This window comes from Danio rerio, chromosome 3 (assembly GCF_052040795.2).
Source record: "Danio rerio strain M-AB ecotype USA chromosome 3, GRCz13ab, whole genome shotgun sequence".
Lineage (NCBI taxonomy): Eukaryota > Metazoa > Chordata > Actinopteri > Cypriniformes > Danionidae > Danio > Danio rerio.
Window position 1 is genome coordinate 36,220,528 of NC_141023.1, and position 27,265 is coordinate 36,247,792.

At 35.8% G+C, this 27,265-nt stretch overlaps 1 protein-coding gene and 1 long non-coding RNA gene across 3 annotated transcripts; one reads left to right on the forward strand and one right to left on the reverse strand.

The window, feature by feature from the left end:
- Positions 1-29: 29 nt before the first annotated feature.
- On the reverse strand, positions 30-25,892 carry myh11b (myosin, heavy chain 11b, smooth muscle). Of its 2 annotated transcripts, none has more exons than XM_087244848.1 (43): positions 25,779-25,892; positions 23,719-24,081; positions 22,338-22,494; positions 21,058-21,085; positions 19,068-19,167; positions 18,909-18,935; positions 18,633-18,659; positions 17,766-17,858; positions 17,616-17,679; positions 17,415-17,513; positions 16,108-16,251; positions 15,936-16,031; positions 15,725-15,843; positions 14,591-14,743; positions 14,326-14,499; positions 13,842-14,015; positions 13,480-13,594; positions 13,164-13,363; positions 12,587-12,708; positions 11,219-11,288; positions 10,949-11,109; positions 8,893-9,001; positions 8,694-8,825; positions 8,386-8,592; positions 8,046-8,183; positions 6,589-6,712; positions 6,332-6,503; positions 6,027-6,239; positions 5,807-5,951; positions 5,484-5,690; positions 5,269-5,373; positions 4,171-4,323; positions 3,810-4,058; positions 3,530-3,736; positions 3,204-3,416; positions 2,920-3,081; positions 2,715-2,843; positions 2,548-2,636; positions 2,343-2,466; positions 2,053-2,261; positions 1,869-1,977; positions 1,618-1,790; positions 30-1,458 (listed from the first exon to the last, which is right to left on the reverse strand). In XM_087244848.1, exons 2-43 carry the CDS (start codon positions 24,055-24,057, stop codon positions 1,272-1,274), a joined length of 6,018 nt encoding a protein of 2,005 aa, XP_087100974.1. In that variant the 5' UTR covers positions 24,058-24,081; positions 25,779-25,892; the 3' UTR covers positions 30-1,271. The 2 variants fall into 2 exon arrangements, with proteins under 2 accessions (XP_087100974.1, XP_087100975.1); XM_087244849.1 differs by having other exon boundaries at positions 1,589-1,790.
- Positions 6,453-9,151, forward strand: LOC141381241 (uncharacterized). The gene is made up of 2 exons (XR_015481027.1): positions 6,453-8,615; positions 8,724-9,151. It is a non-coding gene; the product is annotated as an uncharacterized LOC141381241 (long non-coding RNA).
- Positions 25,893-27,265: the final 1,373 nt, after the last annotated feature.

Genomic DNA, 27,265 nt, shown 5'->3' on the forward strand with positions numbered 1-27,265 from the left:
GTAACACATCCAAGGCACAGATGGCAGTGTAGAAGCAGAAAATTTATTATAGGTCAAAAAAAGTATCTTATACACTTTACGGAGGAAAAAAATTAAGACTTGAAGAAAGAAAAAACTTTTTAAAGGCATGGTTTAAGGGGTAAGTTTCACAATTTTCAACCAGCTTTGTACGGTTATGTTGTAGGCATTATAAGAAAATGAACATTGCTTACTCCCGGGACTTGAAGAAGTCTGGTAGCATGGAAATCAACACTTTCAAATGCACAAGCATCAGACTATTTTTTTCTAGCATTGAGTACATGGTTATTTGAAGAAAAAAATCCATGGAACAGCGTGGCAGTACTTCATGATATTTAGAGATACACTATTGACCTTATTCTTCACATATAAGCAGGCACAGCCGTTTTAATCCTTTTGGCTTGAGATGTCACATTAACCTCCATTCTTTACAATAAAATGGCTTGTTGTGCTGCTTAATGTTGCAAACTGATATTTTGTGTTGTGTTGAAACATAATTGTTTGTAGAGCGAGTAGTTAAACCGTTTTCTGCTGCTTATTATTCCCAGTCATAGCTGCCAAAACAGCCCTATCAGGATAGACAAAGTATCCATTTTGGACACTTGAGACTTGCACTGAACATTTACTGAAAGGAAAAGCACCCCCAGAATGTCAGTATTACAACAGAAACCAAACTGTTAAACTTGTGGAATGCCCTATTTTTAATGTTATCAGACGTTGTTGTTTTTTTATCTGGATGGATTTTAAATGAAATATTTTTTAAATGTGTATCTTTCTAAAATTGTACTTTAAAAAAAAAAATCAATAGTAAACCTTAAACTGTTTGAGATTTTTATCTTGTATATTATTACTGTTATTATTTATGTATTTTATCTTGTGTATTATTTATTGCTGTTGATGACTTTTAATTGATAGACTTTTAATTGATTTAATTGATAGAATATTTAATACTAAAACAATCGCAAAAACAAGTGCACTTCCGTATTGCAGAATAAGGTCATTAGTGCTAAAGAGTTAATTAACCATTATTTTATGATGTTCATGCCCAAAATGCATGGAGGCACCATGGTACTCGGTAATAAATTTGCTTGCTTGTACAACCCTGCATACACACCCTTTTTAATTAGTCAGTTTTTACCCATAAAGAACAAACATAAGTACCAATCCTCCTTTGTAGGAGATGATCAAGATTAAATAAGTATAAATTACACAGAAATAGGAAAAAACATGAAGCGAGAAGGAAATCCGTTTTCTTAGTTGTTATCCTGGGTGTTGCTGATTGACTCCATCTGAAGTTCCCCAGGTTGACACACTGATGTAGCAGATGGACCCCCATCTTCTGGGATCTCTGACGTTTCCATCATGGTTCTGCGTGCTTGTCTAAAGCTTCCACCAGCGCTACGCCTTAATGGTGTGCTGAAGGATGAATCACTGCCACGCCTGAGGAACATAAAGGATACTAAGAATCCACTTGTCTCCAAACACGATTTTCAAAAGTGATTATCTATTCCACTGATTTTATATCTTTGTACAATACAGAGAATGTCAGTGGAATTCTGGTTTCACATACACAATAAAAAGGAGTCACTTCAGAACAACCTGAGTTTGCTCCTGAGTGAGGAAACTTCTCTGCTCAGGGCATCGTTGGCCTCGATGGCCTCATTCAGCTCTTTCTGAAGTTTACGCCGAGCAGCAGTAGCACGCTGAGATTCTTCATCGCTCTCTTCCATCTGCATCTTCAGCTGCCTTGCTCGAAGATTTGCTTTCTCAGCCTTAAACATATGCAACGTCCATTAGATTTGTCAGAATAGAACATAGGACGTCAAATACTTTACATGAACCCTTTATACCTGGTCCTTATATTGCTCCATCTGTTTCCGTTCATCCTCTACCTGATTCATCAGCTCCTTTAGTTTCTTGTCTTTCTGGCGCATGGCCTTTGCAATTGCTTGTCTCTCTCTAGAGCAAGAAAATATTTTAGTCGGGCCTACTTTTTCTTTACAACCAAATCCATCTTAATGCTGATGATCTCACCTGCTTTCATGATCCAGCTGGTCTTCTGTTTGTTGTAACTTCGACTCTAGGGCAGCTACAGTGGACCGTTGCTTGGACTTGACTTGTCCCTCCATCTCAAGCAGCTTGGCCCTGAGCTCTTTGTTCTGCCTCTCCATCTGCTGCCAGCCACTCTCCATCCTCTGAGCATTGGAGCGTTCAGTATGCAGCTCATTGGTCAGCTGGTCCACCTGGTTATAGATTAAAATAGATCTGTTGTATAAACTGGAACAACAGTAACTGCCTTAAAGTGATGAACAAAAACCAGTTACCTCCTGCACACTTCTTCGCAGTCTCTCATTAAGCGTCTCTGTGGTTGCCTGTTCATCATCAAGCTCCTCTTCCAAATGTTGGATCTTAGATTCCAGACGACGTTTCTCATCAGACGTACCAGATCTATCAGTGTGCAATAATTGTATGTTTAGTGGCTTGTCCTGTTTATTTTTCTCCTTTCACTAATAATAACCCTCAACTTACTTTCCGAAGGAACCACTTGCCATCTCCCCTGCTATCTCATCCCTCTCTCTTTCAGCATGTTTGCGAGCTTTCTCTGCTGAAGCAAGTTCCTATAAAGGGATTGGTATTGCCGTTGTATGGGAAGTAATTTAAGTACATTGCAGTAAAAAAATGTGGTATTATGTTACCTCATGCAAGTGTAAGATTTCGGCCTCCATAGCTCTGGCCTTTCGCTCAGATTCTCTAGCATCGGAAAGAACTTCCTTGTGGGATGCTCGAGCATCTTCCAGCTCCCTCTGGTAGTCTTTCATCTGAGTCTGTCATGGGGAAGATAAAGGCTGGTGGGAATGGCTTGGGAAATTCTGAAAGAATTTGAAGAGTTATCTTTCTGACCTGAATCTTTCGGAGTTGTTTAACGGCCTCATCCCTCGCTCTGCTGTTTACATCAACCTGGTCTTCAAGGTCCTGCAAATCCCCTTCCAGTTTCTTTTTGGCAGCAGCCAAGGACGTTCTCATCTTCTGCTCATCTTCTAGCTCAGCCTCAAGCTCACGGACCTGTGCATGAAGTGAGTAAATAATAAAAGAAAAGATTTCTTGCTATTGCTTTATGAATAAAGTTAAATAATCTACAAGTGCAGTTCAAATTCAAGAAGACCCAGAAAGAAATTGATCTACACCTGCTTGAGGAGTTGTTTCCTCTTCTCTTCACTTTGCTCCTCTCTGCCTTGGATGTCTCTTTGTATTTGGACTTTGAGGGCCTGCATATTTACTTCCAAATGGAGCTTAGCATCCTCCGCAGCCTGTAATTCATCTTCAAGCTCCTCCATCTGAATTGTCATTTCTTCCACTTGAGCCTCCAGTGCACGTTTGGTCTTCTCCAGCTCATGGGCCTTTTATAAATGTTATGTTTTTATTATTGTTTACATTCAGATGACTACTGTACACCTTCACATTTACAATTAACTTCTCTCCAATTTTCATTCGGCTTTAAAATGCAACTCACATTTTTGTTGTCTTTTGAACTGATTAGATCTTCCATGTCAGTGCGAAGTGTCTTGTTGAGTTTCTCTAACTCACGTAATGAACCCTGGCATTCCTCCAGCGCTCGAGTGAGGGCCAAACATTTGGTCTCCTTCTCCCGTGCCTCTGCCTCTGCGCAGTCACGCTCCTGAGAATATTTGCTGGAGAGGGTCTTCTCATCCGCAAGCATCTTGAAGAGAAAAAAGTAATTGAGCAGCAGTAATCTTACTGAGGAAAAGGACAAATTATAACAGAAATGCAACCTGGTCAAATTTCCTTTGTTTCTTCTCCATATTTGAAACCAGCTGTCTCTGGTTGTCTAGGTCTAACAGGACGTCATCCAGCTCTTGCTGAAGATGGTTCTTGGTCTTCTCTGACTTGTCATAGCTTGCAGTTTTCTCTTCTAATTCTCCTTTAGTGGCCTCCAGATCCCTCTGTAGCCGTTTTTTGCTTTCTTCAAGCATTTGGAAATTGCTGGAGTACTCGTCCAATCTCTTTTTTGCCTCCGACAACTGTTGTGGAAACAAACATTTTTAGCTCAGCTTTTCAGCTTCATTTGTACATTTTCTAAGATGCTTTTTAAAAAATATTCTGAGATATGCGTTACAAATGTGAGAGACTGACTTGTGTGTTAAGACTAGAGACATGTCTCTCCACATTCCTTCTGGCTTCTGTCTCTTCATCTATTTGTTCCAGAAGACCATTTCGTTCATCCTCCATTTGACGCAGTCTAGTGGAAAAGTTAAGTTTTTGACGTGTCTCCTCAGCAAGTAGCTCCTGACAGGAGGACAGACAAATCATCATCAATCAGGTGCATCTTAAAATATGCACTATAACCTTATGGTGTTCACTTCATTTTAGATGAGAGTTTTTCAAAAAGCATGACTCCACGTTATGACGATCCTGCTTTGAAAGTTTCTTATTTTAAAATATAAAGGTAGCTTCACTCGCCAGGCACATTATAAACTACTTCTTGCTAAACCAAAATTCAAATTATTACGATTGTATATGTTTATAGGGTGAAGAAGATTTGCTAAAAGTTAAACTGAGCATCAGAATGAGTTAGAAAAAGGAATTTAGGTTTATTCATAAACCATTTTCGAGAGAATCACATGCTTATAAATGATCTTCACCTTGAAGAATCCCCCCTTCCACCCTTACTCCTACACCCTACTCCTGGTGATCCAGTGGTTAGCAATGTTGCCTCAAAGCAAGATTGTCACTGGTTCAAGTCCTTTTCAGGCCAGTTGACATTTCTGTGTGGAGTTTACATGTTCTCCCTGTGCTCGTGTAGGTTTCCCCCGGCTTCCCCCGTTTTACTCCAACCGTCCAAAGGCATGCGGCATTAGTGAATTGACTAAACCAAATTGGCACCACACATTGAGCTCTTAGACGGCAGTACATAGCAATTATGAATTTCTCTGTAGCCATAAACAGCAGGGGAGTTCGCGAGGTCTACCTGAGCTCAAACTCCCTGGAAGGGGAGTGAGTCCTGGGCTGGAGGATCTTATGAGCTCAGCGCTCTCTCCCAGGACAGCACGCCTAACACACTTTATAATCAATTATCAGCTAAGTGTGAACTCTTGAAGGGACTTTAAACTTAAGATGATTGTCAATGCCATACAGAGTTGGTCAAAGTATTTCAGAATTTGCTGATCTTTGCGGATTGTCATGCTCTAAGAATGAAAATCTAAAAACCATTTGCTAGTGGTTATATAGTACCTGTGCATCTTGGAGCTGTGAGTTAAGGCTGACAACGTCTTTACTCAGCTTGATGTTCTTGCTCTCTGCCTCATTGAGGATGCTGTTCACATTGTTATACTCTGTCTAAAAGAGTTCACGAAAGACATTCGTTATTCGAATATGCCTGTACAGAAATATTGTTTCGTTTATACCATATTGTTTACTCAGTAAATTAATCTGAATGTAAAACTCACATTAAGTTTGGACACTGCATCTCCAAGCTCCTCCCTTTTTCTCTCGCTCTCATTGAAACGAGTCTGAAGGTCAGCAAGCTGGGTCTCTACCTTCTTCTTCTTCTGCTCCAAATCCTGCTTGGCATTACCCAGTGAGCGAAGGTTTCCATTTAGGTCTCCAACCTCCTTCTCAAGGGCTTGTTTAGCCTTCTCCAGAGTGGCTTTGGCCTGTTTTTCAAGATTAGACCCATTGCTTATATTTAATGATTTTGCAGATGCTTATATCCAAAGTGAACTTAAACATTTTGAACTTTTTTTTTGCCAGTGTTAAGCAGTTTTCTCACCCGTTTAGATTGGTCTAGCTGCTGACTAAGTTCATCTACAGCCTGAGCATGTTTTTGTTTCAGCTCATGCACTTGAGCCTCATGGCTTCGGCCTTCATCTTCTATCAACTTCTTCAACATAGCCACCTCCTGCTCCCTCTTAGCCCTGCTCAACATACACAAAGTCGATAGTATAGGAGGAATCATGTTGCTGAAATGTTAATGCTATTGAAGTAATCACCTTAGCTCTTGCTGCACGGCTGTGGTGTCTAATGAGTCCTCTAGTTCAGTCCTCAAGGCTGACAACTCTTCTTCCAACTCCTTTCTGGCCTTTTCTGACTTCCTACCAGCCCCCTGTTCAGCTTCAAGCTCATCTTGCAGCTCTGAGAGAAGTCCTTCCATTTCGTGAATCTTTTTCAGAGCATTGCTCTTCTGGGTTGATTCTGCTTCCACGCTGGGTGATATACAGGTTGTCTGGTTACAGTTTACATTGAGCAGTGAAGCAATATCTTTAAAAAGCTATTTATGGGATGAGTAACAATGCACCTTGCTTGAAGTTCTTGAATTTCCATTTCACTTCTGGCTTGCTGTGTCTTAAGCTCTGCTATCAGGGTCTGCAGGTTCTTCATTTGTTCCTGTAAATCACTATGCTCTGTCTCCAGTTTACGTTTTGCTTTCTCTACGTCCTGACGACTCTTCTCTTCCTTCTTCATTCGAACTGCACAGGCGCACAGTAATGATTGTTTTAAGGTATTGACAATATTATTTAATAATGTAGATGATTAAAAGAAACGTTAAAACACCTTCAAGATCTGAAATCATAGATTCATGTTTAGCCTTTAGTTTAGTCAGGTTTTTAGATTTTTCTTCCTCCTCAGCAAGGTTGGAGCTAAAGTCAGCTAACCGCTCCTCCAGCTGTTGCTTCTCCTAAAAGTGCCAAAACAATAGCTAATAATTTAACAGAAAAAACACTCCAATAAACCATGATTAATAACTACAATAAACTACAATAAAACATGAACAATAAAACTGAATGATTAAATTGACAAAAAATAATTAGCCTAAATTAAAAGATGGGTAGGCCGTTCCATAGCTTTGGCAAACAATACGAAATAGCCACCCATGGTCTTAGGTTTACAGCGTTGCTGATACAGGGTTAGTCAGTCTAGATGCAGAATGAAGACTGTGGGTGGGAGTGGCGAAAATTACCTGGTCTCAAATGTAGTCAGGTGCTAGCCCATGCACTGCTTTAGATGTTAATATTAAGGTCTTAAAATCAATACATGACTTAACAGGAAGCCAGTGAAGTTGCTGAAGTACAGGGGTGATATGGTGGTGCGAGGAAGTGTGGGTTAAAACTCATGCAAGAGCTTGTTGTCGGCTCCAATAGCTTAGTAGTTAAGTGCGCCGACATATAGCACCATGGTGCTCACAGCGACCCGAGTTCAATTTTGCCGACCCTTGCCCTTTTTCTGCTCTCAACTATTTCCTGTCAATTCTCTGTACTTTTCTATCCATTTCTATCCATTCTATCCAAGTTAAAACCCCCTAAATAATAATTATAAATTAAACCTCCGGCCCCCGAAGAGTGAGTTACAGAAATCACGACATGGTGTGATAAAGGCATGGATGTTCTGCATCAAGCATGATAGAAAGTCTGATCGGCGCAATGTTACGTAATGTATTGTAATGTTTATTTACATAGCACATTTAATGTGTATGGCCATACACCCAAAGTGCTTCACAATAATGAGAGGGGGGTCTCTCCACACCACCACCAGTGTGTTGCATCAACTTGGATGATGCGACGGCAGCCACAGGACAACGGCGCCAGTGCACTCACCACACACCAGCTATTGGTAGAGTGGAGAGACCGTTTCGGTGGATGGGATGCCATGAAAGGGCCGATGGAGGGAATTTAGCCAGGACACCGGGGTTATACCCCTTTTCAAGATGTGCAATGGATTTTTAATGACCACAGATAGGGCCTCGATTTAACGTCTCATTCGTAAGACGTAGGTAAAACAAGGCTGTTTCTGTCAAGTGTGAGGTAAAACTGAGCTGTGCATCAGAAAGTACTGCAAGGTTGCACATCTGGGCAGAGGGAGACACTTGGAGATCATCAACAGAGAGTTTAAAATCATTTCACTGGTTAACATTGAGTGCCAATTAGTAGAACCACTGTTGTTTATACCTGATGTTTGTTTTCCAAATGGGGATGATTATGATCCAAATAAAACTGGTCAAACTTGATACAAACCTTTTGCAACTTGTTTTTCTGATCCTCCATGATGAGGACATCCTCTTCAAGTTTCTTAATCTTCCCATCGGCAGCGCCACTTTCCAACTGAAGCTTCTGTCGGGTGGCATCTTGTTCTGCCAAATGGTTTTCTAACTCCTAAACATAAACAATTACAGAATTAAAGTTATACTACTAATAAGTATCAGTATTACTATTGCTTTATCATCATTATTACTATTGTTTGTCTTTTTTTAGTTTCAACAATAAAAATAACAATTTGATGATATGTTTTCGACAAATTACAGTCTCATTAAATTCCACTTGTTCTATAGTTTGCCATAAGTAATCACTATTTAACCTTAAGTTTTTGTTGCAAATTCCCTTTCTCTTGCTGAAAAGCCTGACTGCGCTCCTCCTCTTCCTCAAGTCGAGCCTCCATCTCATGCAGCACCTCCTCCAGTTCTTGCTTCTTGGTCTCCAGTCGTATCCTGACCTCCTCAGACTCTGCGTACAGTTCTGCTTCCTCCTGGAGCTTCGCCTGCAGCTTATTCCTCTCCTCCACAACCTGTTGAGTAAATGCTTCAGCTGGTAAGTGCATATTTAATCTGTATGAATGACAATAGTAATTACGGCTGAGTTTGTGTCACATTTTTGATCTGACTTTACCTGGTCGTGTTTCTGTGTGATCTCCTTTAGTTCCGTTTCAGACTTCTGGGCAATTTCTTTGGCTTTCTGGAGCTCCTCTTCTATTTGATTCATCTCCTCTTCTTGACGAGTCACCTGAAGCAGGGGTTTGACCTAAAGGAGAAAATAAACTGAGTACTTGAGCATACATGGATAATGTGTAGCTGGGTTTTACACTTACTTTAGTGAAAAGTCTCCACCACTGCCAGTTCCTGAGTGTCAGATAAACAGCACAGTTCCTCTGTAGCACTTTCATGGCTGTCAACTGCTTTTGTTTGTTGCTGAATGCCCTGTAAATTTAGAGGTTTTAGATTTACTTAAAATGGCCACTGTGAGGCATTTTGATAAATATGATTACTGTTAATACAGTAAGAAAATTCAAGTAGATGGTGACTGATGTACAGTGAAGATTAAAGTCAAGATCAGTGTGGAGAACAGCCTATGCATTTTGAGCTTACTGCTTTGGTCCTCTTTTTTTTAATTATTTAAATAGAAGGAGCAATTTTTAAACATTTACACACTACTTTCATGAGTTCGTTAATAATATTCGATGAATAACAAGTTTAAAGAACACTTTGATTTTTAGTGATGTTAATCTATCATCTGGTTGTGAATTCATTTATTATCAGACAACCCTATTTAACTGGCAATCAAACTTTAGTAACTAATTAATTTATATAGCATTTATATAGCACTTTTATAGTGTATGGACACACACCCAAAGAGCTTTACAATCATGAGAGGTTGGTCTTTCTACACCACCACCAGTGTGCATCATACACTCGGATGGTACAACAGCACCAGTCCGCTCACCACACACCAGCTACAGCTGGAGTTGAGAAATAGTAATAGAGCCAATTTGGTGATTGGGGATGAATTGGGATGCCATGATGGGTTCAGACCACTGGGGTTACATCCCAGTTCTTTACGAGAAGTACCATGGGGTTTATAATGACCACAGAGAGTCAGTTAACGTCTTATGCGAAAGACACTGCTCATTGACAGTATTGTGTCCTCATCACTATACTGGAGCATTAGGTTGAGTACCCCCTGCTATCCTCACTAACACCACTTCCAATAGCAACCTCGTTTTCCCATGTGGTCTCCCGTCCAGGTACTGACCAGACTAAAGCCTGGTTTATACTTCTGCGTCAAGAGATCGGCGTGACCCACGGCGCATGCAATGCGCGTCACTGTGCACTTATACTTCTGCGCACTGTTTCTGTTGTTCTGCAATAACACTTCCGAAAAGCTAGTTGGCAGTGAGGTGTTATTGTTCCTCTGTGTCGAGTTTCTTCGCCTGTGTTTTGTTTTTTCCGAACACTACCTTAATGTACAAGTGGCTTAAACTCGCTCATTTTTTCCACTTTAACCATGAGGTAAATGCAAAACAAAACTTTCCATCCGTAGCTCCTTCACGGGACTCCACACTTGTAAACAATCGCTCCATTGGCCTCGCGCGGCTCTCGGTCCCGCCCAGACTTGCAGACTTCCAAGCCGTTGCGGCGTGTAGTTACATTTTTTGAGAGGTGTGCGTCAGCGACTCCAACGGCCAGGCCGTAGGGCTATGCGTCAACGTGTAGGCTGCGCCGTAGCATACACGTGCGCTTAACGCAAAAGTATAAATCAGCCTTAAAAATGTCACTTTAAGCTGTAAAGAAGTGTCTTGAAAAATATCTTGTCAAATATTATTTACTGTCATCATGACAAAGATAAAATAAATCAGATATTAGAGATTAATTATTAAAACTAACTGACGGTCACCTCTCAAAAAAATTTAACCACATGTCGCAACGATGCGTATCGCAAGCTCTGTGATTAGTCGGCTTGGTAGCACTGATGAGTCTGGGCAGGACCGAGAGCTGGGTGAGCAGATGGAGCGATTATTTCCAAATGTGGAGTCCCATGAAGGAGCTCTGGATGGAAAGTTTTGTTTTGTGTTTACCTCATATAGGTTCCCCTAGGCTGCCTGGTGATATGGCTAGGGCAAACTGAGTGAGAAACTCACAGCTAGCCAGACAGAGAATTTGGTAATTACAAATCTGATTTCTAAAATATTTCATTATTTACAATGACATTAACTAACTCATTCAAAATAGCCACTACAGTGCAATTGTGGAAAACACAACTAGCATGGTAAAACTGGTATTACACTACTTAATATTATTATTATTATTTTTTTTTATGTAAATCTTTCTGCAATTTTGATCTCCTGTATGTGCATGTCAAGAACTCACTTTCTGCCAAGAAAACCACGGGCCTGGGCCTGGAAGGCTATTATAATATCAGTCAGTTTCAGGTCTCGTTCTTCCTCCAGCTGTGCCAACACTCCTGTGCGGAAGAATATCTTGCTCAGACCAATCCGATACAGGTTTGGGTCCAAGTCTAGATGTTTAATCTGATGTTCATAAAACAGGGAGAAATTGTCATCAAGGGTAAGATAGGTTAATATAGCATTTGAATTGTCCCTGCCAGTAGAGTAAAATGAGATATTTTGCTCAACTCACCATAAGCGTACAGGATTGTTTTCCATCCATGAAACCTTTAGGAATGGAACCGGCAGCAAGAACCTCATAGCTAGAAATTTATTAATATCAATTTATTCTACAAACCTCAACTTAAGTGCCTACTAATGCCCTAAGTTTAAAGTTTATTGACATATAAAGTAGTTTTATGGCACGTCATTTTTATGATGTCAAGATATCAAGGATTTAGTATATCAAAAATGCTGACTGTAGATAAAACAATTACATGTCAACTATTAACAATGTTAATTTTCTATCAACAATGATGTCATCATTTGCAGAAATACAATTCTTCATATCAAAAATGCTGATGGTTGATATCATCTATTTAATTCTTGATATCAAACATTTTATTCCTGAAATCAATAATTAAGATTTTGATATCAATAATTAAATTGTTTAAATCAGGAATTGCATTTCCACTAGTAAAATGGTTAATTCTTGATCTCAAAAATTCATTTTTACTAGTTAAAATGATCATTCTTGATATCGGAAATTGAATTTGGTTTCACTTTTTTGAAATAAACAATTTAGAGGACTTCATTTTTGATATCAGTAAGCAAGTGGCTACTAAAGTGCAAATGTCTATTCTCTGTAAAAATTTTAAATGTAAATCGACATCTGTAAATGTATTTCAACATGATACATTTCTGATATCTGGATAAATATTTCTGATTTGAATACATAATATCTACAATTTTAACTTGTAGCAACACAATTATTGATATCAGAAATTACATTTCAACTACAACAAAATTAATCAACAATTACATTTGAATGAGTATTGACACTAATGAAAATACAATCCCAGATAGCAAAAATTGAATTGTTGATTCTAGCAATTTAACTATTGATATTCATTCATTCATTCATTTTTTTTTTTTCGGTTTAGTCCCTTTAATAATCTGGTTGCCACAGCAGAATGAACCACCAACTTATCCAGCATATGATTTAGGCAGTGGATGCCCCTCCAGGTGCAACCCATAACTGGGAAATTTACTTTTGATATCAATATTTTAATTAATTAACAGTGCACATTTACTAGTAGTAATTCAGTTGTTGATATCAACAATATAAATCCTGAAATCAACAATGAATTTATTGATGTCAAGAATTACATTCAAACTATTTTGAATTTTGTTTTGCTAAATTTAAATTATTAACTTATGATGACATTTAATAATATGGTGACATTTAAATTTAATAAATTCAATTATTACATGTCAAAACGGCTTGCCATATTGCTTGCAATGTTACCTATGTCACACAGAATGTCTTAAGTCATCAAAATTAAACATGACCTTGGAGACATCTATGTCTACAAAAGTGTGTGTTACAGAAATGACTCACCGCTGGCGAAACTCATGAAAGACGATACGATTAGGGAAGCCCTGGCGACAAATGCGGATCCCTTCTAGTACACCATTACAGCTCAGCTGGTCTAGAACAAGATGGGCATCTATCTTGCCAGCCTGGGGATAGAAATGGGGATTTTTTTTTTCAAATACAACATCACACTCCAACAGTGCTGAGCAAATGTGTCAGGAGTCTCCAAAAAGTGATGAATCTGGCCGCTTCTATACACAAACAACAAGGAACAACCAGGGCGTTCGAATGAACAAAAAAACTTTTAGCTCTCCAACAATGCCATTGACTAAATAGGAAGCAGACAGATTTTTTTACTTTTTGTTTCATGCGTTATTTGCCACATGTTTCTGTTTGTGCATGTGTTGTCAAACAGATCTTGCAGTGTGTTTGAGCTATTTCGGTCAATGTACATATCTGCCCTTTAAAGAAGGCAAAGTTGTACAGTAGATTTGAACCATGCATGTGTATTCCTTGCAGTGTGTTTGAGCTTTTTCGGCCAATATACACAAGTTGTACCAGTAGGTTTAAACCACATTAAAGGATGATTGCTGTGGCATACCCTTTTTTCGTGGTTGGGAATGATACAGCGCACAAAGTTTGGTTGAGTGTTATGAAGAGTGGTCATGAGTTTGCCGAGGGACTCTTTGTACAGCTGCCCGACGGTGCGGAACATGCCTTTCTTGGACTTGGAAGCAGCAGGAGCTGAGCTGTCAGACTTGGCCATCTTAGCCATGGTTTCCAAACCCACCACACGGTCCACTGTGGAAACACCGGCATTTATTACAAGATACATTTTAATAACATGAAGGAGTCTCTTCTGCTTTTCAAACAGACTTGAGCAATCCATATTATTACTTATTCAGGCAAAGACTGACCATCTTTCCAGATGTCCTGAATAAAAGCACTGGATGAGTTGCTCAGCAATGCTGTGACGTTGTCGTTGAGTGGGTCCATGTTTTTAGTCAACCATGACATGGCATTATAGTCCACCTAAATTTAATGAAACTGTTACTATTATACAAACGGCAGTATATCTGTGCTGTTTTCCCACTTCATCTGCTTTAAACGTCTGTTCAGACAGATACTTATAGATACTCTTTTAGGATTGTTTTTAGGATTCTGTTGTGAAAATGTATAAGAACTGCATGTGAAATAGAAATCTTTTGTCCCATTATCAACACATTTACCGTCATTCTGTGCAATATAATGCTTTGACTGTTTGAGTAGATAGAAATACCTTGCCGGCATAGTGTTGCACAGTGAAGAAAGTCTTCTCCTTCAGATTCTTGGGTTTGGAGAATTTGCAGTGGCTTGAGTGAGTGTTTGTGAGTTTCTCAACAAAAGAAACATCAGTTGCCTTCGGAAACCAGCACTCCTCATCAAGCAGAGCAAGAATACCTGGAGGGTTGTTCTGTAAGAGAAAACCACTAGAAACATCATGACTGAGTAACCTTCGCCAGTTCTTAAGAGTCGACCTTATACAGCAGGGGTCACCAATCTCGCTTCTGGAGGTCCGGTGTCCTGCAGGGTTTAGCTCCAACTTGCCTCAACACACCTGCCTGGGTGTTTCAAGTATACCTATTAAGACCTTGATTAGCTTGTTCAGGTGTGTTTGATTAGGATTGGAGCAAAAATCTGCAGGACACCGGACCTCCAGGAACAAGTTTGGTGATTCCTGTTATATGTTTAATATGATTGAATGATGTTGGTCATAAACTGACTGGTCTCTCGATGAGCTCAATGCAGGGCTGCAGGTCCAGACCAAAGTCAATGAAGCTCCACTCGATGCCTTCCTTCTTGTACTCCTCCTGCTCCAGGATGAACATGGTGTGATTGAAGAGCTGTTGCAGTTTCTCGTTGGTGTAGTTGATGCACAGCTGCTCGAATGAGTTATCCTGTGAGGAAATACAAAAAAAAGGAACGTTTTAAACTTCATGTTTTGGTAATGTGTTCATAAAGATAATTAACGCTTATTATCACACTCACCTCAAAAATCTCAAAACCTGCAATGTCTAGGATGCCTATAAAAGAGGCTCCCTGACGCTTTGTTTTATCGAGAGCCTTGTTGACACGGCCCAAGATCCAGCGAAACAGACGGTCATACATGGCCTTAGCCAAGGCTTCCACTGCAAAGTCAGCCTGGTAGATAGACAGTATATCATATGAATAAACATTCTTATACAGTTGAAAATAAAATTATGTGTATCTCTTCCTGTGCAATTTTAACAATTTTCCATTATTTCCCAAATTATATTTAATAAAGAGCAAAATTATATTTAAAAAAGCTATTTTTTTAAACAGCAATTCCTATTGTATTTTTCACCTGGAGAAATTATTTGTGTGTGTGTTTGTGTGTGTTTGTGTGTGTTTGTGTGTGTGTGTGTGTGTGTGTGTGTGTGTGTTTTCAATATTACTGTTAATATTATATATTTTTTATAAATATTTTTCCAGTTGGCTACAGAACAACCCCTGATGCAAAACCATTATTATGAAGAACATTTTAATAATCTAAAGAACCCTTTTTCACCATGAAAAATCTTTTGCTTGGAAAAATTATTAAATAAACTATGAATCAATATATATTTTTTTACAAACTACAATCAATCTGTTGATTAAACAAGCATTTAAAACATTCTGAAAGGATTTATTATGCTCTGGTTGCCAAATTTATTATCATGGTTATTATTAAGTTGTGGGTGATGTTTAGCACTGTGTGGATTAGAATTTTATTAAGTATTTAATCAGAATGACTTGTATGAAGTTCTATGACACTTTGATTCAGACTTTCTTATTCTTGTGATTTTCTAAATCAGTTGATGACTGTAATTTGATAATGTTTTGTTTGTTCAGAGTTTGAGAGGATTTAGAAAAGAATTAAAGAGATTGTTCAGCCAAAAAAGAAAATTTACTCATTATTTAATCATCCCCAAGTATCTCCAAACCTTTGTCAGTTTTTTTTTTTTTTTTTTTAACAAAAGAAAACATTTTGAAGAATGTTGGAAACCGGTAACCTTTGACTTTCCACGAAATACCATAGAAGTCAATGGTTATCAATTTTTAGGAGAAAAACAAAAGTTTGTGAGAAGTGAAGTGTGAAAGTTAGTGTGAGAGTTAATGCACCTGTTCTTTGGTCTGTGCCTTCTGCACCAGCTCTCGGCCCACTTTGATTTTAGGAGTGAGCATGGCTTTGGTAAAGTCAGTCACATTAATCCCCTGCAGATGGCACACTTTCTGTGCAGCTGGCGAGTACATTTAATGCAACACATGAGTATTTTTTATTTTAGTCTGGTTCAGGATAAGAGCAACGTTGCAGAATAATCCATCTGTTTACCTGTGTTGTCTGGCATACTGGCCTGCTCTTGGTTTTTTTCTGCTTTGAACTCAATATTGCCCAGTTGCAGCACAGTAGAACAGATTTTAAACATGCCTTAAAAAAGCAAAACACGTAAGCAACATGAACGGGTAAGGTGTACATTTGTGATTGTCAAATATGATTTAGACACCTATTCGTTCTTCCTCGTTGAAGCCCAGAACCTCCATGGCCTCAAGAGTCTCCTCTAACATCTCGTCATCTTGCTGGTTTTGAACCTGGACATGTCCAGCCACCAGGAAACGGTAGTTAGCAAAGTCCTCTAGCAAGAGCTCCTCTGTGGAGGGGAAAGACTGTTACTGCTATGTCTGAAATGCAGACGGTAATTAAATATCACCTATTTTTAACCCACCTAGAAATCTGATATATGGAAAATTATATGTAACCCAAGACCACAAAACCTAATATTGTAAATTCATGTGAATAGCATAAACACATTGCATAAATAAAAATGATTGATATTTTTATGCCAAAAAACATTAGTATATTAAGTAAAAATCATCTTCCATGAAAATACATTTACATTTTTTAGAAATATGCTTTGCTTAGAACTTAATTTGGACAACTTTAAAAGGGGTTTTCTCAATATTTATATGTTTTTGGAACCCTTAAATTCTTTGCCAAATAGTGTCCTATCCTAATAAACATACGTCAATGGAAGGCTTACTTATTCAGATTTCAGGTAATACATAAATCTCAATTTCCCAAAAAGAAAAAAAAAAAAAGAATTCTGGCCCAGATTTGGCATAAAGCTGGCACAGCGGGCATTCATCCGGCTCATGGGCCAAACATGGCCTGGGTTTGACAGAGGTGGCACCATCTTTAAGGCAGCACACAAGATTTGGGCCAGATGTAAAACGTAGTTTTTGGCTTAGATGTTAAAAATTGATATGTGGGCCATGTAAGTTTGGCCTGTCTTGACCCACATTCAAAATACATTACAATAATTTTTAAATAAAGTAAAAAAATCTACCAATCAGGTCGCTTTGAGAAAAAACATGTTCATAGTGTACCTAAAGCGCAATGCTTCGTGGGTTTATTAATTTCATTGCAATCGGCACACCAACATATCTGGCCCAGTTAAGAGTTATTAACTTGGCTGTGACTTGATCAAAAAAATGTTGCTTAAATAGGCTAATAATTTCTACCTTAAAAGGGTGTTTAAAAAATTAAAAACCGCTTTTATTCTAGCAGAATTAAAAATTTCAAAATATATGTCTCGTATTTTTATAAATGAAATCTAAATATGAGCCCATTTATGTCATTTGCATATATTTCCATGCATCCGATTTCTATACGGGAGCTCTCAGGAAGTAGAAAACAAATGCATCATTTTTTTTGTAAATAAAGTTATCTAATAAACTGACCAAATCAGGTTATATACTTCCACAAGACTGTGCTATAGAAGTAGATATGTTAAATACTCATGCTAGTCCTCACCTCGCATTTTGTCTTTTGCTCCAGCCACCATATAGTAGAAGATGTGGAAGGATCTCTCGATTTTGGCCTGTCGGATACAGCGAGACTTTTCCAGGAGGTCTGGATTCAGAGATGTTAAGGTGAGAGTGTTTGACTGTATAATTTACTATTGTAAGATGGATAGTTAAACTATTTATAAATTGAAAGAGATTATAAGGATACACGTTTCAATGTTTGCTCCAACGATGTAGCCGGTGTTGTCAAAGTTGATTTTGATAAATTTACCCTGAGAAGTTAAGAGCATTCTTTATTAGTTGATTATAAAGGTAATCAACAAATTTTCAGTATTGAAGCAATGAAGTGTAAACTCACAAATCTTGAAGAATTATCATTTTTGATGGTCTTTGCATTTCCAAATGCCTCCAGAATGGGATTGGCCTGCAGGAGCTGCTTCTCAAGCTCTCCCTGAATCAATTAATTCAATCAACCATTCAATGAAGTGTAATATAATATAATATAATATAATATAATATAATATAATATAATATAATATAATATAATATAATATAATATAATATAATATAACATAATATAACATAACACAATATAATATCATTTAATATAATATAACATAACACAATATAAAATAATATAATATAATATAACATAAAACAATATAATATAATATAACATAAAATAATATAATATAACATAACACAATATAATATAATATAATATAATATAATATAATATAATATAATATAATATAATATAATATAATATAACACAATATAATATAATATAACACAATATAAAATAATATAATATAATATAATATAACATAAAACAATATAATATAATATAACATAACACAATATAATATAATATAACACAATATAATATAATATAATATAATATAATATAATATAATATAATATAATATAATATAATATAATATAATATAATATAATATAATTAATTGATAAATTGTATAATATAATATGAATAATGTAAAATATTGGTAAATAATAATGCAATTATTCAGTTAAATGTATATTCCTGTAAAAATGAAATGTCGAGTCTTGAAGGATAGTAGCAAAAAATATTGATTGTAATTATTCTCTAAAAATTTAGTTTTAAAATCTTATTTAATTAAGAAAGCATGCTGCATTATACATCTTAGACACACTAAAGAAAAGAAAATGTCTTGGTCATGCATGATGCTTCATATATACTCACAAATGCTAGCTGGGATCCTTTTTGTTGCTAAACAAAGCCAAAAGAAGAAATTTAGAAACAAATAAATGGAAAAAATTGAGAATGACTTAAGTTTAAAATGTTTAGAAATGATAGTGTCTTTAATGTCTTCAGATCTGCATATCCTGCACATTATTGCTGAGAATGCATCAGTTGCATTTTGTTTTCTATATTTACAGCCACCAAAATTCAAAAACACATGCAAAAGCTTATGTACTACAGGATTAAAGTACTTTGCCATGTAACATTCAAACATACCTTGTTTGGTGCTGAAGAGCTTGTATCCTACATCAAAGATGTGACATTTGTATTAATCAAACACTGCACTGTTATTAAAATCTAAACAGTAATCAAGGACATGCAGAACCCATCTCACTGTACTGGATGGGGTATTATATATCAAACAGACGGACTCACAGAAGTGGCCTCTTTCTTTCCTTTATGTGATGATGCCACAACCGCCAGGTACTGGATGACTTTTTTGGTATTTTCAGTTTTGCCTGCACCAGACTCACCGCTATTAAACACACAGGATCACATGATGATTTGCATAGTAAGTGATAATAATTTACATTGAAGGCTGCTTTGCACATACAGTATGACATAAATGAGTATAATTTTATGGCCTGCGTAATGTTTGACCAGGCAAAATCTCTTGCAAAAACTCTTGCAAATTGTTCTGCTGATTACATCGTTACTGAATGGCACTTCAAAGGCACAATGAACACTTGTGTAAAATGAGTTTAAACGCTTTACCACTGAAAGAGGAGTTTGTAAAACTTTCAATAAAGCCTGTGTTTATAATGCACTATAAGTGAATGGTGACACTTTAGTTTAAGTACTGTTCCCAACTTCCAACTGTTAATTACTGGCTTATTATGGGCCTATATAAATAAATTTATATTTAATATAAATATATATTTTCCCAGTGTTGGGTTGCAGCTGGAAGGGCGTCTGCTACGTAAAACATGCTGGATAAGTTGGGTGTTCTTTCCGCTCTGGCGACCCCAGATTAATAAAGCGACTAAGCCCAAAAGAAAATAAATGAATGAATATATATTTATATTTTGATATCGGTTGTTAGTTGAAAATAGTATGGTCTTATTCTACACCCCTAATCCTACCCAATACCTAACTACTACCTATACTATTAATAAGCACCCAAGTTTGAGCTAAAAGTCTTAATAATTTCTACAATTCAGCAATTAAAGCATTAAACTTTTTAATAAATCGAGTATACATAATGTCTTATAGTAAAAGCTATATTATTATAGCTTTTTAAAGTTGAACTATTACTTTAGGAATACTGCATTATGCATACACTGTAAAAATGTACAGTTGAAGTCAGAATTATTAGCCCCCCTGAATTATTACCCCCCTGTTTATTTTTCCCCTCGATTTCTGTTTAACAGAGAAAAACAATTTTTCAACACATTTCTAAACATAATAGTTTTAATAACTCGTTTCTAATAAAAATGATTTATTTTATCTTTGCCATGATGACAGTAAATAATATTTGACTTGATATATTTCAAACTTAAAGTGACATTTAAAGGTTTAACTAGGTTAATTAGGTTAACTAGGCAGGTTAGAGTAATTAGACAATTATTGTATAATGATGGTTTGTCTTGTAGACTATCAGAAAAATATATATAGCTTAAAGGGGCTAACAATTTTGTCCTTAAAATGGTGTTTAAAAAATTTAATGCTGCTTTTATTCTAGTCGAAATAAAACAAAAGAAGAAAAAAAAATTATAAGGCATACAGTGAACATTTCCTTGCTCTGTTAAACATCATTTGGGAAATATTTAAAAAGAAAACAAATTCAAAAGGGGGCTAATAATTCTGATTTCAACTGTATGTGAACAATTAGTCATGACATCATATGTTTTTAGGTCATTGTAACTTGTTAAACTAAGATATTTATGTTCTAACTTAATTTTATAAGTTACACGAGCTGTTTTAAGTCCGTTTAACATAACAGAAGTTCAATGGACTCTTAAGGCTAATTTTATTCAGCTTAAAAATTTAAGACAACCAGCTTTTTTTAGTGTACATGCTTCACAGAAAGTCTTACTATTCCTTGAAAATTTTTTAGAGATAAAAATAAAAAACAATACAAGTAATAGATCACAGTTTAATGTAAAAAAATAATATTACAAAAAAAGCCATCACAAAAAAAGCTTTTATGTTACTTTAACTTATTTTAATATGTTCATCAGGTTTGAACACATTTTTTAAAGGTATACAAAGCCTAATATTTAACCTAATATCTTTAGTCAGTTTGACTGATGTAAGTTGAGATGACTAGAAAAGATCATGTGATTCAGCTAAAAAAATAAGGCAGTTTTTAATTTTTTTTATTTACAGTGTATATGGAGCAAATAACATGTATTTTAAAACTCACGTGCAGAGAATAGACTGGTCCTCACGCTCTGTGGAGAAAGAAAAACAAAACCCTGTAACTTCTGAACTAGTACAGTACATGAACAGGGCAAGAAATGCTTGAATTGTCACAGTTAAGAACCTGAAGAAGATTAACAAGGGGCCAGCCTGTCCTAACACAAACTCCACTATTGTTCACTGGAGCTCCCTGCCTCCTAAATTGTACGTATGCTTAACAGATTGCAGGGTGAGATTAACTTCAGTTCATCTTTCCAAAAATAGCTGTTAAAAGTTTTAGTAAGACCCCATGTATGGTGATTCTGATGGCTGTTCTGGTGCGATGTGCAGTGCCCATGCTCCAGTACATAACTGGACTGAATCACTATCCTAACATGGATCATTTTTACAATTTTGTCATTCAATATATGCAGTGCACAAACAGCCACAATAAAAAAGACATTTTTGGAAAGACAAAACTAAAAATAAACTACTAATAACACACTGTAAAAAAATTATATAATAGTCCTGGCATCATGTTATTCATGTTCTATTAATATAATAATTCACGTAAGCTGTTTTAAGTCAGTTTAACATAATATAAGTTCTTTGGACTCAGTAAGGTTAATTTGATTCAGTTTAATAATTTAAGGCAACCAGGATTTTTCACGGTGCAGTCAATAGCAGGAATTACTTCATATTTTGATTAAACTAATGTTAACATCTAATAAAATAAAGACAATTAAGTAAAATATGTTTATGATTTCTTTCGTTAATAAGCTGACTAAATGATAATGAAATATAAGTTGCATTTTACATTACTTTTGCAATTTCAACATGCATTTTAGTCCAATTTTAGTAGTTAATTCAAGTTATAGTTGGAAGGCCAGTGAACAAAAATCTTTGTATCTACTGGACAACTTCTAAAAACTAATTTTGTCTACAAAACATAATTAGTCAAAACGACAAAATCTTACAATTTTCATCTTTTTTCAGTGCACAGCTTTCTATTTTGTAAGATCATTTTTTTTCCATAGAACAATTTAATTTAGCCCATTCATTTACTAAACTGTAGAATATGTTGGGTTCCACACGATTCCTTCATGTTATCCAAACAAAAACAGATTAAGTTACCTTAATCGTTTTTACTCATTTAAGTGGAGCGTGACAAAACAATGAACTTGTCCCCACAACAATTAAAATTTTGTGTTGTTTCAACTCATTTTAAATAAGCAGTTTGAACAAGGAGCAAAACTTATTTTGTGTGTAAAAGTGTGCATTCAGTGAGTGAAAGCTGACAGTCACCTTGCAGCATGTTCCTGTAGGCATTATCAGTGACAGAGTAGATGTGTGGAGGAACCTCATGACGCTTCTTCCCCTTGTACATCTCAATGATCTTCTCAGAGTAGATGGGCAGCATCTTATAAGGGTTGATCACCACACAGAAGAGGCCTGAATATGTCTGGAGAATTGACATGATACATGTTAAAACAGGATGCAATATTGTTGCAACATTTGAAATATATTTGTGTACAAATACAAGTCTTTATTAAACATTATTAGACATTTTCAATATATTTGATACACTTTCTATGCTTTAGCATTGTGAAATTGAGAGTCCACTTGGAAATATTCAGGTTTCTGGATTTACAATTTGGAGTTTTGGTAAAGCTATTTTTGTTTTGTTCTACTAAACTACTGTTGACGTTTAAATAATAATGATTTCTTTCCAAAAAAAAAAAAATGTCATTGTTTCTAAATAAAAATTGGTCAAAACAACAAAAAAGTGACCCCCCCCTCCTCCCTCCCTCCCCCCCCTCCAGGGACAGACGAGTCTTCGCTGAGGCCAGCTTCCAGCCTTCACCACTGAGACTGCTGCTCTGCATAAGACTTTTGGCCAGCAGAGAAATTAAAATGGTCGTGCCGAACTGAGTCTGGTTTCTCTCAAGGTTTTTTTTCTTCACTTTCCTATCGGTGAAGTTTTTTTTCCCCTCTCCGCTGTCGCCACTGGCTTGCATGGTTCAGCATCGGTAGAGCTACGCATCGATAAATTTGCTTTTCAGTGTTTGGACTCTCAGTAATAATTTTAAACCACACTGAACTGAGCTAAACTGAAATGAACTTAAACACTAAAAACTAAACTACCCTGATTCAGTTACTATGACCATTTATGTGAAGCTGCTTTGACACAGTCGACATTGGAAAAGTGCTATACAAATAAAGCTGAATTGAATTGAACACACACACACACACACACACCATTAGAAGGGCATAAGAAAGCAGTACTTGGTGGAATACCCCCTAAAATTTAATTTACAACTAATGAAAACGTTAGTTTTTTTTAAATAAATGACAATATTATTTTATTTGAAATTTGAAAGAAATGTAATCAGACCTTCATAAATAAAATCAATATTGCCATTTTACTTAAACACACTTAGAAAAATCAGTCATTTAATTTTTCTTCAATTTTTCAAACAAATCCATCCATTCATATTTGACATTTACAGATTCACTTTTATATTTTTAAACCAAATCTCTAAAACTAAATGGAAAACATTTAAATCAGATTTGATACTAACCATGTTTTTCAGTTTTCACATATTGCAGAAAGAGAAAAGCTAAATTCATGTACCCTGTGTAATCACTTATCTGTCTGTATATGGTGATTATTGAATGCACTTACATAAATAAGGCCTGAGAAGTACCTCTCCCTGAGGTTGTGCAGCACTGAAGCCTCGTTCAGGCAGGTCAGAGCAGCCATGTCTTCAACCTTGTTGAATTTGGGTGGGTTCATCTTCTGAATGTCGTCTTTGCTGACGGTCACCTTCTGCCCGTTGTCCAGCTCCACCACCACCTCATTCCCCGTCTCTTCTTTAATGCTGGCTGACTGAAAACCATCCCTTTCTGAGGGAATCCACACCATCTTTCTGGTGGACCAGTCAGCCTGAGCCACCCCACTGTTTTTGAACTCACTGTCCAGGAAAAGGAACTTGTTGCTGTCATCGTTGTCCTGCATGGTCATCTTGAAGAACTTCTGTGAGTTATTCTGTGGTTAAAAGTCAATTCATTATTTGACTTTTTTTACAAAAAATATTTCAATCAAGAATGATATTTCTTCAGTGTGAAGCAAGCTTATGTTATTCAGGCGATATTAGAAACATGCAGTTGAAGTCACAATAATTAGCCCCCCTTTTATTATTATTTTTTAAATATTCCCCAAATGATGTTTAACAGAGCAAGGAAATTTTCACAGTATGTCTGATAATATTTTTTTCTTCTGGAGAAAGTCTTATTTGTTTTATTTCACTTGGAATAAAAGCAGTTTTAATTAAAAAAAAAAATCATTTTAAGGTCAAAATTATTAGCCCCTTTAAGCTTTATATTTTTCGATAGTCTACAGAACAAACCATCGTTATACAATAACTTGCCTAATTACCATAACCTGCCTAGTTAACCTAATTAACCTAGTTAAGCCTTTAAATGTCACTTTAAGCTGTATAGAAGTGTCTTGAAAAATATCTAGTCAAATATTATTTACTGTCATCATGGCAAAGATAAAATAAATCAGTTATTAGAAATGAGTTAATAACTATTATGTTTAAAAATGTGTTGAAAAAAATCTTCTCTCCGTTAAACAGAAATAGGGGAAAAAAATAAACAGGGGCTAATAATTCAGGGGGTTTAATAATTCTGACTTCAACTGTAAATGTATTTTATCACGTGTCTGTATTTGACACTGGGATGGGTGTGCAAACATTTGGCCTTATTTTATAATCTAATTAGGCAAACTGTAGTTATATCTTTGCCATTCATGGGTCACTTGTGCTCTCTAGCTGTAAACCTGTTGAAAGTCAATAATGAATGGCCCATGATCATTCCTTATATGGAGTGTGTCCAGTGAACGCAGTCCCAATGACAATTACAAGCTTTTCTGCTTTGCATGATTTTTACAGTCCCTGTCATGGACATTTGCAGTCTATTCTGTAAAAATGGCAGGTTTTCTGGTAATCGTTTACATATTTAAATAACCGTACACTGCAGAAACATGAAATTCTTATGACAGTAACAGTCCCAACTATTAAAAATGTTATTTATAATTAAGAGTTAAGATGAATTAACATGAAAAAGTAAAGAATGCTTGTCTTTCTTTTGGAATAAAGTACAATAACTCATCCTTTAAATTAAGTAGTATATGCAAGTATTATATACTACTTATAAGTTAAATAGTGCACAGAATAAATGAATACACCCCTATTGAAAAATTATGATTTTTAACCATTTCTTAGTGAATAAGGACAAAATATATTGATGCAATTTTACAAAACAGTTTTATTAAACAGTTATATTCATTAAAATAAGACTGTTGCTTGTTAACATTTTAATATTTATTAAATATATATTTACATTTTATATTTAATATTTTTTAAATTAAAAATAGGTGTTGCAAAACTGATTAATTGGGAAATTTCAATTTTACAAACATATTCATGGGGTTTACTCATTTTTGCACCATGACCTTAAATTACTTTGTTAAAATGGGTTTGGTTTTGGCTTACAAACATTTAAAAAAAGCAGATTTACACAAATGTTTCACTGAAAGTGTTTATTTAAAAGTAGTTTTTCTAAAAAAAAAGAAAAAAAATAAAATAAATAAAAATAAAAAACAATTTATCAGAGGTACTCGTTTATGCTGAGTACCCGTATAGCCTTATACATATAAAAGTATAAATTATTAATACTTACATGATATGATAACCTCTTCTTGGCTTTGCAGTGTCAGTGTGTGTGTGCTTGGAGCAGTATCCAGAAAGTGAGTGCCTTGGATGATCTTCATTAATATCTGAGTTTTAATTTATGGACAGCCTTGGCTTTGGTGGGCGGAGCAGACCACCTTACAGCCAAATTCATCAGAATAAACTGCAAGGGCTATTTGCCTATACCCAAATGACAAGGCCTTCCTTCTGAAAGGCAGCTTTGTACAGGTCATTAAACACTAAATTGCTATCTGTATGTGTCTAAGTGCCTTCACTGAAGTCATTATTTAATATTTGTGTTTTAACTTGGGCAGCTGATAACTGTGGAGCATTTAACCCACACACTATAAATATGTTACAAAACTTTAGTGTAAAATCACACAGGCCAGGTTCATGTGTTATTATTTTCAAGGTTTACACAAGTACACAAGTCTTTCCTTTCATTTTTAACTTTTAAATGAATAGTTTAAACACCAATACAAAAATGTGCTCTCAAGTTACTCAACCCCAGGCCTTTCTAGATGTATCTGACTTGCTTTCTTCAGCTGTAATTTTGAATTTGAGTTGTGTCACCTCATGCGTGAGTCATATTTTCATGTCTTGTTGCTGTGAATTAAAAATTAATTCATAATAAATAGTCTATAAATAAATAGAAATAGTATGTAAATAAATACTAAATAATATTCAGGTTCCCACACAGACAGTTTTTCCCTAGTATGAGTCATAGTTGTAATTGACATGTTTATTTTTACTCTTAAAGAGTCAGTAGTTGTTGATATAAATTGTATGAATTATCAAGGAACACAGTTTTAGCCTAAAATACTCTTTATTGTTCTCCTAAAGAAATAGAGTCATGTATTTCTTGGATGGCCTGAGGGTCAATAAATTTAGAGAAGTTTTAAGTTTAGAGTGAACTATATCCCGTCAATAAATTCTTTTTGCTACTGTATTTCAATGATCAAACCAAAGTAAAAAATAATTAAAAGAACCCTTAAAGGGATGGTTCTCCCCAAAGCAAGCTTATGTTATTCAGGCGATTTAAAAAACACAGTTGAAGTCAGAATTATAAGACCCCCTTTTAATTTTTTTTCTTTTTTAAATGTTCCCCAAATTATGTTTAACAGAGCAAGGACATTTTCACAGTATATCTGATAATATTTTTTCTTCTGGAGAAAGTCTTATTTGTTTTATTTCAGCTAGAATAGAAGCAGCTTGTAATTTTTTTAAAAACCATTTTAAGATCACAATTATTAGCCCCTTTAAGCATAATCAAACCAAAGTAAAAAATAATTAAAAGAACCCTTAAAGGGATGGTTCTCCCCAAAATAAAAAGTTGCTCTCATTATTGCTCCAATTTACTATTTCACTTACCCTTTATATGTGACAGGGTGGCTCAGTGGTTGGCACTGTCACCTCAAAGCAAGAAGGTTGCTCCTTGAGCCCTGGCTGGGTCAGTTGGTATTTCTGTGTAGAGTT

Coding starts and splice junctions, on each gene's coding strand:
- myh11b (XM_087244848.1), bottom strand. CDS start 24,057: ATGACCATGCAGGACAACGATGACAGCAACAAGTTCCTTTTCCTGGAC. Junction 2,844..2,919: donor AACAACTCCGAAAGATTCAG/GTCAGAAAGATA, acceptor TCCCCATGACAG/ACTCAGATGAAAGACTACCA. Junction 1,978..2,052: donor CAGCTGGATCATGAAAGCAG/GTGAGATCATCA, acceptor TTCTTGCTCTAG/AGAGAGACAAGCAATTGCAA.